This window comes from Gracilinanus agilis, chromosome 3 (genome assembly GCF_016433145.1).
Source record: "Gracilinanus agilis isolate LMUSP501 chromosome 3, AgileGrace, whole genome shotgun sequence".
Lineage (NCBI taxonomy): Eukaryota > Metazoa > Chordata > Mammalia > Didelphimorphia > Didelphidae > Gracilinanus > Gracilinanus agilis.
In genome coordinates this window covers 216823953-216838134 of record NC_058132.1, presented here as the reverse complement: position 1 = coordinate 216838134, position 14182 = coordinate 216823953, and the positions used below count along the sequence as shown (strand labels likewise).

Here is a 14182-nt window from a genome sequence, read left to right as displayed (position 1 = left end):
AAGGAATCCAGCACACAGGTAAAAGATACTTTGAAACTATAAAATATAAAATAATCTGTTAAAATGTTACAAATAAAAGTACTTTTCAAGATTTGCACAGATACCTACCAAAAGAAAAGAGATGAGTTACAGGAAGCTGTACAGTTCTTAATTCTATTTGAAAAAATTCACAGTCTAAAACAAACTGAGGGGGAAAAACACACAAAAAAAAACCTTACTGGTAAAACTGAACTTATAGTAAAGGTGGTGACCAAATGAAGAGTCACTGAGTAAATTGTAATGGTTTACAAAACAGCCTCTATACAAGTAATATCGATGACATCAAAATGATTGTTAACCATCTCTCAACATAACAATCAACACAAGTTACAAAAAATTCTCTATTAAAGGTGTGCCAACTTTTAAGAAAATTTGATATATTAAGTGTCATTTAACTTTCCAGATAAAATTATTATATGTATTACAAAAGGATTAATGGCTACGACAATAAATAGCAAAAAATCTCTTATTTTTGAGAATTAGTTTATAGATAATCACATATTTGGCACACAGGCTCAGGAAAGGGAGAATATCAAAAGTACCTTTGGAGCCTCTAACTATGAACTATAAATGAACACATTATTTTACTGAAAGTCCAAGTCAAGGAAAATAAGGCTTGAATTGTATTGAATGCAAACTATAAAAAGTTTTAGCAGAGTTTTGTAGCTCAGTTGTATATGGTTGGTCTTATAATTATGGAATATTTCAGGATAACAATGCTTATTCTAAGGCAAGAGGAAGTCACTAAGTGGAAACTAATAGAACTTCTTAAAGAATTAAAGAAAAAAATGTTAAAATTGAAGAAAAGCTGGAAAATCATTGGAGTGGAACTTAAATGACACACTTTGGGAAAAAATGGCAATTACATTTCCCAGTGGACAAGCAGTCAAAGAATATAAACAAAAAAGTCTAAACAGAAGAACTTCAAACTATTAATATAAACATGAAGTAGATGCTACAAATCAAAACAACCCTGAAATTTCACCTCACATCTGGCAAACTGGCAAAGATGGCAAATGATAAAAAAAAAATCAATATTAGAGAACTGTAGAAGTACAAACATACTAATGTACTCTTGGTGAAGTTGGGAATCAGTAAAACTTATTGGGAAAATAACTGAGAATCTAGCAAATAAAGAAGATAAATATTCCTATTTTTTGGCCCATTGTACATGCTACGCATATACTACAAGGTCATCAATTAAAAAGAAAGGCTCCATGCATACCAAAATATTTATAGTGGCACTTTTTGTGTTAGTAAAGAACTGAGGATAAAGTAGATACCTGTCAGTTGAGGAATGGCTAAAGAAATTGTAGTACACGAATATAAAGGAATATTGCTGTGTTGCAAGAACAAATATAAATACAGAGAAGAACAAACTACATAAACTGATATAAAATGAAGAACAGTCAAGTTAACAATATACACAATATCCAAAAAATATAAATGGAAGTAACCACAAAAACAAAATAAAATAAATGTTGAAAAATTACAAATAACAAGCTTGTCCCCCCAAAAAGAGACATGAAAAAACACCACTTGGTACTTCTTTGTAAAGGTATTGTGAGAGAGTGGGTAGACTAAAGTTGTGGAACATGGAATTTATTGTGAGATTTAAAAAAAATTGTAATCATGTATTTTGGTATTTTCTTTCCTCTTTTGAAAAAAAAATCTTTGTTGCAGTCATAAAGGACAACTCTCTGGGAGGAAAAAGGAGAGGGACATAGGGGAAAATTTAGGCAATGTGGAAAATAAGACATCAATAAAATGTACTTGTAAAAATAATTAGTAGTAGTAGTAGTAAATTAAAATGCCCTAAACCTAAAAAAATAAAAGGAAAGTAAAAGAAGATTATGAGATTAATGGAAATGATGAATACTCTTTAATTTAAGCTAAGTAGAACAAAAATGTGAATCTAATGTAGGAACTTGTTAATAAGACTTTAAGACTGAGAATTTTGCATTCAAATCTTTTTGAGGAAGAAAAATGTAACTGAAAAGTCCTACCTAGTCAGGGTTTACTTATTAAAAGTTGAATCAGAATAAAATTGGTATTAATGCATTTCTAGAAATAACGCTCTACATTCATATGGAGGCACATCTGGTTATTTACAAAAAGAAAAAAGGAAAAAACATACATATATAGAGACACCAAATATAATTTTATGAAAGACTTTTAAAATTTCAATGTGGCTATCACAAAAACATATATTATTAATATTTTTACATTAACAACCAAGGTGAGAATGTTTTAAAACTATTTATTACCTTATTTCCATTAGTAGAGGGTACATAAACAACAAGATGAGACAATTTTGGATAATCATGAAGTTTCAACATGAAAGTCTGAAACAAATAGAAAGGGTCATTCAATCAGGTTCACAATTATTTGATATATGTTATAAAACTAAATATATATAAATCCTGTTTATAATAGTTTCCAATCTACTTAGTATTTTATAAAATTTCCTTGATGGTATATTTAAATTATTATTAATGATAAAATAACAAGAACCAAGTTCCTAATAATCTTTAATAAAGATTCCACCAATCGTCTCCTTAAAAATGGAAGGCCAATTAAAAAGGGGGTAAGGGACAGCTAGGTAGCTCAGTGGCTAGAGAGCCAATCCTAAAGATAAGGAGGTGTTCAAATCTAACCTCAGATACTTCCTAGCTATGTGACCCTGAGCAAATCACTTGGCCATAAATGTCTAGATCTTATCACTCTTCTGACTTGGAACCTAAACTTAGTTTCAACTTTAAGAGAGAAAGTAAGAATTTTTAAAAAGAAATTGAAGGGGGGGCAGCTGGGTAGCTCAGTGGATTGAGAGCCAGGCCTAGAGACGGGAGGTCCTAGGTTCAAATCCAGCCTCAGACACTTCCCAGCTGTGTGACCCTGGGCAAGTCACTTGACCCCCATTGCCCACCCTTACCACTCTTCCACCAAAGAGCCAATACACAAAAGTTAAGGGTTTAAAAGTTAAAGAAAAAATTAAAAAAAAAAAAAGAAATTGAAGGCCAATAAATATACTTTATCTTTATGTGCTTTATGTGTCATTGCATACAGGGTAAGTCAATCAATTTAATAAGTAAATGCAATTTAACATAAGAATATAAAATAATTTGACTCATTTAGTACAGATTTTAGTTTTTCAGAAACTTAATATAATAAAAATTAGAAGGGAAACTGGTCGTTTGGGAAAAAAGTCCTTTGCAAGAAGTTTCTGGTAAAGTTCTCATATCCAAGATATATAAGGAGCCAGCTGTATCAATACTAGATTTATACCCCCACAGAAATCAAAGAAAAAGGAAAAGGATCTCTATGTGTAAAAATATTTATAGCAGCTCATTTTGTGTTAACAAAAACTGGAAATTAAGGGGATACCTTCTTATTGGGGAATAGCTTACCAATTTAGAAGGCTTAATTTTTTTTTTAATTTGTTCAGTGGAGGTGCAGAAAGCAGTGGGATGGGCAGTTAAATTTTTCAAATGCTTATTAACTGAAAAAATTAAATGATCCATTTAAAAAACAATTTGGAAGACTTATATGACTAGATGCAGAGTGAGCCAAGAAAGTAATAAAAGGAAAATGAAAAAATATATAGCTTTTTATATTCTTTAAGAAAAGCCTTTAAGGGGGCACAAGGGTGGCTTAATGGATTGAGAGCCAGGCCTAGAAATGGGAGGTCCTAGGTTCAAATCTGGCTGCAAACAATTCCTAGCTGTATGACCCTGGGCAAGTCATTGCCTAGCCCTCACCACTCTTCTGCCTTGGAACCAATATTGATTCTAAGATGGAAGGTAAGGGTTTAAAAAAAATCCTTTAAAAGGCCACACTATACAATAGCAGGAGGCACTTAATACCAAAATAGATTAAAAATACATATAAAGCTTTTGATAAAATACATCCACTCCTTTTAAAATACTCTGGAAAGCATGAGGATAAATGGATTTTTCCTTAGAGTTTCCTTAGAATGATAAGAAGCATATACTTAAAACTATCAGCAAACATTATCTGTGATGTGGATAAGTTAGAAGCTTTCCATATAAGATTGAGGAGTGAAACAAAGATACCTATGTCACCAATATTATTTAATATTCTATTAGAAATGCTAGCAATAGCAGTAAGAAGAAAAAAACTGAGGGAATCAGAATAGGCAAAGAGGTAATAAAATAATCCCTTTTTGCAGACTATATGATGATTACCTATAGAAAATTCATAAGATTAAACTAAAAAATTAGCTAAAACTATCAATAATTTTAGCAAAGTATCAGGATATAAAATAAACCCACAGAAACCATCAGCATTTCTCTGTCACCAACAATGTCCTGAAAGAAGAGATAGTAAGAGATAACCCATTTAAAATAATTATAAATAGAATAAAATACCTAGGTGTGAAGACCAGCTCAGGGAAGGGCCTCATGGGTCATCAAGCCAGGGTAAGAAACATAGGGGTTGGGTTACAGGAGGACCAACTCTGACTAAGAACTATGTAGACAGCTTCTCAGAGTGGAGGTAAAGTTTACTGGGTTGGGGTTTACAATTTCTAGAGTAAATGACGTAGGCATAAGAATTAGGTAATCTTCATACAGAAACAATGATAGGTAATGATTCACAAAGCAAGGATAATAAACATAGGTTACTTCAGTGATCACAGACAAAAGTTTTCTATATGCAATGGATCAATATATCAATGTCTGATTGCTCAGCTGGGTTCAGAACTTCAGTGGGCAACTTCCTAGCCAGACTTCTGATGATATTCTTGCCCTAGAGGTTTTTTGGCAGATCATCTGATAACTTAAAGAGAAGAATAGGTTGTATATATGCCAAAACAAACTCAAAAATTGCATGAACATAATTGTAAAATATTTTTATACATATGAATTCAGATTTAAATAACTGGAGAAATATTAATTGTACATGGGTGGGCAGAGTCAATATAATTAAAATGACAATCCTACCTAAACTAATCTACTTATTTAAAGCCATTCCAATTGCAAAAAATATATTTTATCGAACTAGCGAAAATAACAAAATTCATTTGGAAGAACAAAAAGTCAAGAATATCAGAGGAACTAATAAAAATGTAAAGAAGGGAGGGCTTAGCAGTATCAAATTTTGAACTATATTATAAATCAGTAATTATCAAAACTATCTGGTACTGGATAAGAAATAGAAAAGTAGAACAGAATACAACAAATAGCTTCAAAAGATTATAGTAACCTGTGTTTGACAAAAGTAAATATTCAAGTTTTGGTGATAAGAATTCACTACTTAGTAAAAATTTTGGGAAAATTTGAAAGCAGTCTGGCAGAAACTAGTTTTATCCCAGGATTTTATATCATTTACCAAGATAAGATCAAAATAGATACATGATTTAGGTATTAAAGGGAGACATCATAAGCAAATTAGAAGAAAAGGAAACATATTTATGGACAGGAGGAGAATTTATGAATAAATAAGAGAAAAGAATTGTGAAATGTTAAATAGATGATTCTGAATACATTAAATCAAAAAGTTTTTGTCAAATAAAATTAATGTAGCCAAAACTAGAAAGAAAGTAACAAATTGGGGGAAAATTTGTGGTCAATTTCTCAAACGTCTCATACCTCAAATATATAGAGAACTTTGTCAAATATATAAGAATATGAATCATTCTCCAATTGGTAAGTGGTTAAAAGATATAAACAAGCAATTTTTAGATGAAGGAATAAAAACTATATATAAATAAATATATGAAAAAATGCTCTAAATTGTTGATTAGAGAAAAACATCTCAAACCTATCAAGATTTACTAAAATGACAAAAGGGCGAAATGATAAATGCTGGAGGGGATATGGAAAAATGGGGATACTAATATATACTGTTGGTTCAACTGTAAAATGATCCAAACATTTTGGAGAGCAATATGTAATTATGCTCAAATGAGTTCTAAAACCATATATAACTTTTGACCCAGCAATACCACTATTAGGTTTATTTCATAAGGCGATTGTTAAAAAGGAAAAGAATTTATGTTCTAAAATTTTTAGGATGGCTCTCTTCATGGTGGCAAAGAACTGAAAGTTGAAGGCATGTCCATCAATTGGGAAATAGCTAAAGAATTTGTGGCATATAATTATGATGGAATACTATTGTACCATAAGAAATGATGAGCAGGTTAATTTTAGAAAAACATGGACAGATCTACATGAAATTATGAAGAGTAAAATTAGTAGAACCAACAGAACAATATAGATGCCAAAAGAAACACTGTTTGAAGAATGTGTTGTATATGTCCACTTCCAAAGAAAGAACTGATAAGTACATATAATAAGACATAGTTTTATACATTTATATATCTTTTTGTCAGATGATGTCTTCCCTAAAGGGGAAAGGGGGAAAAGGGTGGGAGTTAACAAGATATTTTAATGTTACAAACATACAAATGAAAATGTTTAAAAGTATATATGGTAATATCTTTTCAAAATATTTACAAACATACTAAGGTATTTTTTCACCCAAAGGTTCCAAAATAAAAAGGCATAATTTACCTTCATTGTTGGTAGTAGTTCACTTTTCCAGGATAAGTCAACACCTTGAGTGCTAAAAAGGAAACATAACCAAGGTTCTTATTAAAAGAGGTGAATACATTAAGCTAGACTCAGACCACTACAATAGTTGCATATGACAAAAACAAAAAGCAAAAAGAATTGTTAAATAAACAGCAAGAACAGCAAAAAATAGCAAAGAAACCATGGCAAGAATTTTAAATTGGTAACACATCTATATATAGCCTTCATGAATTATGTAAATAGCAACATATTTATAGAGCATTTTAAGTTTTATAAAATTCATTCTTTTCAATGGTCATAGGTGGCAAGAGTGTTATAAGCCCCATTTAACAGGAGAGAACACTGAAGCTTAGAGAGTTTAAGTGACTCGCCTGAAGTCACATAGATATTAAGTATTAGAATGAAGACTCAAACACGGGTCATTCTGACTCCAAGTCTGGCACATTTCCACTATACAAATAACATTAAATTGTTTCAAGATAAAGTCTGATGGTTTTAAATATTGTTTACATTGGGGAGGGGAGCCTTAAATTTTGGTCTTTAAGTAACTCTAAATGGAGGCAAAATGATTTTTTTCCCCAATACAATATAACATACTCACCACATAGAAACACTGTTTATACAGCCGTAAATCCAGCTATGTGTATCCTGTCAGTCAACATTTAAACAAGGTAAACTATTAAAAAGAGTTAAAATAATTAAGGACAAAGGCAACATCAACTTTTTTGTGACACACTATAGACTGAGTGGAGAAGCAACTGAGTGGAGAAACAACAGAGATAAAGACATTATTGCTTAAAATTTTATACGTAATGTCTCCCATGAGAGGGAAGAAGAAGGAGGCAGAGAAGGGGCAGGAAGACTAAAGCAGCAGGATGACCTAGTGTTCTTTACAAGATTTAACAAAGGGTGGAGGTAGGGGTGGGAGGTTATTAAATGTGTATGGGGGGGGGGGCATCAAGATGTGCTATGGAAGTTTGGCAGAAAAGTTTGGCACTAATGAGACATCATATTCTTGGACAAAAAGTGTCCTTTACTCTAATGTCATATAAACTCCTAAACAGTTTTGCATTCCAAACCTAAAACAGGCATTAAATCCAGTTCATTGATAAATTTTATTAATATTGCATATATGTGCTATGGAAGCAACAAAGTGACAAAGATAGGAACCTAAGAAATAGGTACTTGAATATATTCAGCATACTAATTCTGATATGTTTGTGCTAGCTATCTATGAAGTATAGATAATATAAGAGAATGAATTTAAGTGGAATAACCACAAACAGAGATGATAAAAGAAATAAGTGAAGAACAAACTCATAACTTCAAAGAATGTGTGATATAATTGTGAACCTTCATGAAAATTATAGTAGTAGGCAGACAGTGCAAATGGGCCTGTAATAATCAATGAGGTAGCCTTTTATGAACAAGATAAGTTAACATAAGAATAGAGGCGAATACAAAAACAATGGCAAGCTCTGCAAAAACATCATGCAGTCAAAATATCCTACTACATTATAAACTTTTTGAGAGATGAGACTTATTTTCAGATTCTGATTCTTGTCTTTTAATATCCATGTGACCTTGGACAAGTCACTAAACTTCGTAAAATGTAAGGATTCAGTTAGTCATGACCTCTGAAGTACCTTCCAGTCCTAGACCTATGTACGTATCATATTTCTTATTCATTTGAGGAATTAATACCTATCCCTATCTGTTGGCATTTAGCCTAGTACCTTACATTCAATTTAACTGAATCAATAACTGAAGATAGGACAATCCTCATACATGATGGGTGAAATTGATAGTATATATATTAGTCTTGTTATGTTTATGGACAACAAAAAAAGTGATAATATTTGTGGCTTCAATTTATTGCTGGTGAAGCAAGCTGAGGAAACCTTAAAATATATATTTGCAACTTCCTTTAAAAATACTATTTGTAAAGCACAAGTCTTTAATTTTAAGGAATAAGATCAGTTTGAGAGATAAGAAGAGGACCAGAGAGTAGTGCCACCATGGAAACAAAGAGAGTACTAGTACATAGGCAAAGAGGGTAATCAACATTACCAAATACAGCAAAGAAATCAAGAAGGATGAGATTTGAGAAAAGTCTCTGTGACTGGACAATTAAGAGATTATTTTCTAGAGAAAGCTTTTTGAGAGATGAAACTAGAAGCCAGATTGGAAAAGGCTGAGGGAAGGAGAGGAAATGAAGGCAATGAATGTAGATAGCTTTTCCCCCTAGAAATTTGGTTGAAAAAAGGATTAAAAGATAGAGGATGATAGTATGAGAAATGGGAGGGGTTAGCAAATGTTCCTTAAACATTAAAGAGGAGGAACTCTCCTTTGACTCTATTCAGTATTCTGGTAACTTTCCAAACCAATAAACTTCTCCCTGGATACTACTCTCCTATATGTTGTCTCCCTTGTTAGAAAGCTTCTTGGTTTGGGAATCGTTTAGATATATTTTGGTTTGGAAAGTTACAGGTACAGTGAGTAGAGTCAAAGGTGAATAGACTATTGCTATTAAAATTTAACAAAGGCAGACTGAAGCATGTTCTCTCTGGGGAAGAGAACATTTTATTAAAAGGGTACAAACCTGCCAATGAGAATGGGTTAATGGTTCTGCCTTGGTTTTAAACCAAAGACCACAAGATGAAGACATACTCTTTTTATAAAGCTGGAACAAAGAACAGTTACAGGGTAGAGAGACAATATGATTGGTTAGAAGCTGTGAATAAGGGCTAACAACAGCCCCTTTCCTTCCTTCTTGTGACTAAGATGTGTTCATTGTTTGAGTCTACATGTAAGGTTGAAAGACAATGGGCTGGAATTCTTTGGGCAGCAAATGAGACATCCCTGAAGGATAGCCTGGTGGTGTAAAGACACTAGACTAGACTTGCTGGTGTTCACAAACATCCCCCAAGTATAATAGAATTCCTTGAAACAAGAATAGAACAATAAGCAGGAGAACTGAATGTCTAAACTTTGTCATTACAGATCAGGTGACTATCTGAAATAAGTTCAAAGACAAAGAGTCAGGACAGACAAAATCAATTAATTGTAAATAGGATCAAAATGATACCGAATCAGTTTAATCTCAATACTGAAGACTAATATCTTTTCTCTGAGCAAAGAGGGTTCATTTGATTATGGTTGCAGAACTGGGAAAAGGATAGAGGGTAGCATTATTTATAAGGGAGCATGGTGGCTAAGGAGAAGCCTGGAGAGTGAAATGAAACATAGTTTAAAGCCTAGAAGTGAAGAAAGGTTGCTGATCTGCATTGGTAGAATTTTCTCACTGGGAGTTTCCCAAACCAATGAAATAACACATTTGGTTGGTAGATCCATAACACAAATCTTATAGATTGATGATATTTCCACTCACAAAGGCAGTGTGGTGTAATGAACTGAGAGCTAGGCTTAGAATCAGAGCCAAGGGCTGCCTCCAACACACAGTGGCTCTTTACCACTGGGCAAGTCACTGTCAAGGCTCCTGAAAACTCTTCAGACTACAATATATGAATGACCTGCTGAACTACACTCATAAAAGAGGTTTCCTCATTTGGAGTTCCCTACATCAATTAAATCACAGGTCAACGTGTATATATCGACTACTTACAGGAAAGCTTTTCAGAAGTAAATTATTCTATTATGTGATTTGGAGACAAGTGAGTGAGAAGATGGGGCAGAGTTCTCTTATTACCAGAAATCAACCATACTTAAAAGTAATAAATGAAAATCATGTAAAAATATGGGAACTACGCCATGCTAATGATGAGAGTATGTTGAAATTAAGAAAGCTGATCATGTAAACGTGAAAATGTAAACAGGACGACAGTAGACTTCATGGAGTCCAGGAAAAGCACATCTGAAAAAAGAATGTCAGCTTCTATGTAGCACTGTCTAGCAGAAATATTCTAATCAGCTGATACTGGTATTCCTATTTGTATAGCTGATATCCCTATGAGTCACTCATGAGGCTGCTCCAGCTTCATAAAAATATTCTTTTTAGATAGCTAACTCTCTTGGCCTTACCTCTAGACTCATTTAAGAAATTTCTGATTACTCTTTAGATTTCCCAAATACCTAAATACCAGGAAAGGTATATGTTCAGACCAATGAAGGCAAAAATTCTGAAATTCTTGACACTTGTGTTATATGATTGATTTAGAAAGGTGGAACTATTTTTAGGTATTTTAAACTTAAAAAAATAAAGTACAGATATTTTCTTACCAACATGCTGTTCCGACAATACATATGGCTATAAGTTTTTCTGTGATTTGAGAGAGGAAATGCAAAGTACATTGCATAAGACTCCTAAAAAATAGGGAGGAAAAAATTACTACATACAATCACTCTCACAACATAGCTGTTATCTTCACTCTAAAATAAATTGTGAAGTACTTACATTAAAAGCCATAAAGGTCCATTTTGTTACTTTCACTGGAACCCATTTAGATGTCCCTAAAGTAACAAAAATATTCTCATTTTTGAATTATAAAGCATTAACTGCTTTCCTGCTGACTGCTAGAAGAAACATTCATTCTTCATAGTAAGACATTAAACAAAGTCTGTATTCCTGAATATAAGCTATTTTAAAACAGGAAATATGTGTCTCCATCATGTACTAACAATAATCTAGCACCTACATTAATAACATAATTTTATAACAATATTTGGTGTTATTAACAACAGAAAGGGATAGTATCTTCTTTAATAAAACAAGAAAAAAGTATTCTTTCTAAATGATTTTGCTACTATCCCATTTCTTTCTTCCCTTCTGTGGCCAATTTTTCTTCCAACTTAAAAAGCCTATGTTAAGAGCCTACTATGTAGAAGACATCATGCTAAGCACTGGAGCTATAAAGGCAAAATACATATTATGTTTCCTCTAAATATTCTCCTGGCTAAATATGACCTTTTCCTTTAAACAATCCTTATTTGGCAGGATCTCAAGGTCCATCACACTCTGGATGTTCTCCAGTATACAGTTTTTTCTAAAATGTGGTGCTTAGAACTGAACCCAATGAGAGAATAGCAAAACTATACTTTCTCCATTTCTGAAACCATGTGCCAAATTTCTTGGAAATGTAGCTTATATTCCAACTTTCCATTTTAAATTTAAATTTATTTAGAATATTTTTCCATGGTTACATGATTCATATTTATTCCCACCCTTCTCCCCTCCCCACTCCCAGAATTGACAACCACTCGGTTATTCATGTATCATTGTTCAAAACCTATTTCCATATTACTCTTATTTGCAATAGAGTGATCTTTTAACACCAAAACACCAATTATATCCCCATCGAACCATGTGATCTATCATATATTTTTCTTCTGCATTTCTACTCCCAAAGTTCTTTCTCTGGATATGGATTGTGTTCTTTCCCAAATTTCCATTTTATTAGCTCCCTCTTCAGTCCTTCGCAATCTCACTTCTTGTCCCCACAACTTTATTGAAACTTTTCTCAAAGGTTATCAATGTCCTCCTAATATCCCACTTTAATGACCTTTCTTGAATTAAGAGAAGGTAGATTACTGTGTATTTCTGGAAAAATTTTCTTTTCTCACCTTGAGACACCACATATACTCTGTTGGTTTTGTGTTTTTTTCTTTATCTGTTCCTCTTCCTGAACTATATATCCTCTTTTTTCTCTACCTTGATAAGTTCTACAGCTTCTATGGATTTATATAATTCCTCTCCACAGATAAATAACAAATATTTTATCTCCATCCCTGACCTCTTTCCTAAGCTCCAGACCCAAGTCTTTAACTGCCTAAATGATGCCTCTGCCTGGATGTACCAGGTACCTCAAATAATGTGTCCTTTCTCCAACATTTATTCCTCCTTCTGATTTCATTATTTCTATCACTGGTACTACTATGTACCCTGCATGAGAATGGTATACAAAGCTAGATTTATGATATGGCAACAAGATATCAAGATTAAAATTTTCCAAGAAGGCTCAGATCGGTCACAGGAGAGGAAAAGTTTCAGTGGTCAAATGAGAACAAAGGTTGCTATGATAGCTACTTAAGCGTGAACTCCAGTTAAAAGAACTGAATTGGCTTTTGAAAATGAAAAAAATATATCTTAACTATGGCTTAGTAAGAAGCATGAAATCTGAAAGCAGAAATAAAATTTTTGCATTGAATTTGGTGCAGAGTTGGGTTTTGGCAAGTTGTCCTCTTAGACTTTTCAGGATTGAGAGGTTAAACTTTGGGGATAATAGATTGCAGAATTCATCTGACAAAATTTCCTGGCAAATCTCTGTTCTATTCCAATAACTGTGGGGATGTCAAATTTTATGTAGAAACAATTCCATACCCCAAAGTGGATTTCTTTTTAAGATTTTAGACAGTATTTGTGTAAAATCAAGTTTTAAAATAATCATTATGAAGCTAGGAAAAAAAGAAGTTTCTATTAACTCTCTTCTGATGAATATTACTTGTAAGGATTTCACATTCCCTCTGAAGTTTAGTTGCATTGACATTGTGTATTATACAGGGTATCTTTATTTATACTAAAAGAGGTACCATTATCACCTTTAAAACTAAAGGTGATATTTTATAAGAGATTTTTTATTTTTTTATTTTTTAAAAAATATTTTATATTTATAAATAAGAGATATTTCTGCATGAGAATCTAGATTTCTAAAATAGCCCAAGAGTCACTTCTCACCCAATATGAAATTAACTTGAGGAAGAAAGTGTCACTTACTCTGGAAATATAGGCATCTTGAGCTCTTTTTAAAATATGATTAGTCAAGGCTTAACCTATTACCCCTATTTTTCTTTGAAAATTCACTCTTCAGCTGGCCCTAGCTAATCTAAATTTGAGCCACAGTTTCATGAGAAAATAAAATCTGATAATTTTATCCCTAATTTCTCACTTTTATATACTTTCTCCTGTGGCTTCTTACTTGTGACTTTAATATATTGTCATATATTTATATTATACTAATACATAGAAATGTATAAATGGCACTGGTTCGCTATAAATTTTTTTAAGGCTGCAATATATTAAATACTCCTGTTCACTCTTTTTTCCATCTTTCCATCAACTTCCTTTGTCTATCTAAGAATGACTGTCCTGAGGTTTAATCCTTAATAGGCAAGTACTTTCCTAGGACAATTTTTAGCCTGAGAAGCTTCAAGGAGTTTGGGACTGAGTCACTCTCTGGTCTGTTCCACCTTCTGACAGGTGTCTTGCTCCTGTGTGGAAACCCTTCTCTCTACTCTCTTCCCACTTTTCACAGTTCTTCTTAATATCTTAATTTCTTCTATTAGAATGTAAGTTTCTTAAAATTAGGGACCATTTTGTTTCCTTGTTTTTGTATCTTTAGAGATTTTATTGAAGTACTTGGTACATAATAAGTGCTTGGTAAGTGCTCTATTTCCATCCATCCATCCATCCATCCATCCATTGATGTAGTTTTACTAATTTATCTATCTATCTATCTATCTATCTATCTATCTATCTATCTATCTATCTACTTATCTATCATTTATCTATTTATCTTACTCTCAAATTTTCTCTTTTTCTTTTCTTTCTTTCTTTCTTTTTTCTTTCTTTCTTT

The 14182-nt window shown here is 32.6% G+C and overlaps 1 protein-coding gene across 1 annotated transcript in view; it reads right to left on the bottom strand.

Annotated features, from left to right (window-relative positions):
- The window catches only part of PGAP1 (post-GPI attachment to proteins inositol deacylase 1), a 73217-nt gene that overhangs the window by 44006 nt on the left and 15029 nt on the right, over positions 1–14182 (bottom strand). Inside the window, 6 exon segments of the mRNA XM_044669679.1 lie at positions 109–184; positions 2307–2384; positions 6573–6624; positions 7195–7241; positions 10833–10916; positions 11008–11063. Coding sequence (XP_044525614.1) covers positions 109–184; positions 2307–2384; positions 6573–6624; positions 7195–7241; positions 10833–10916; positions 11008–11063 — 393 coding nt within the window.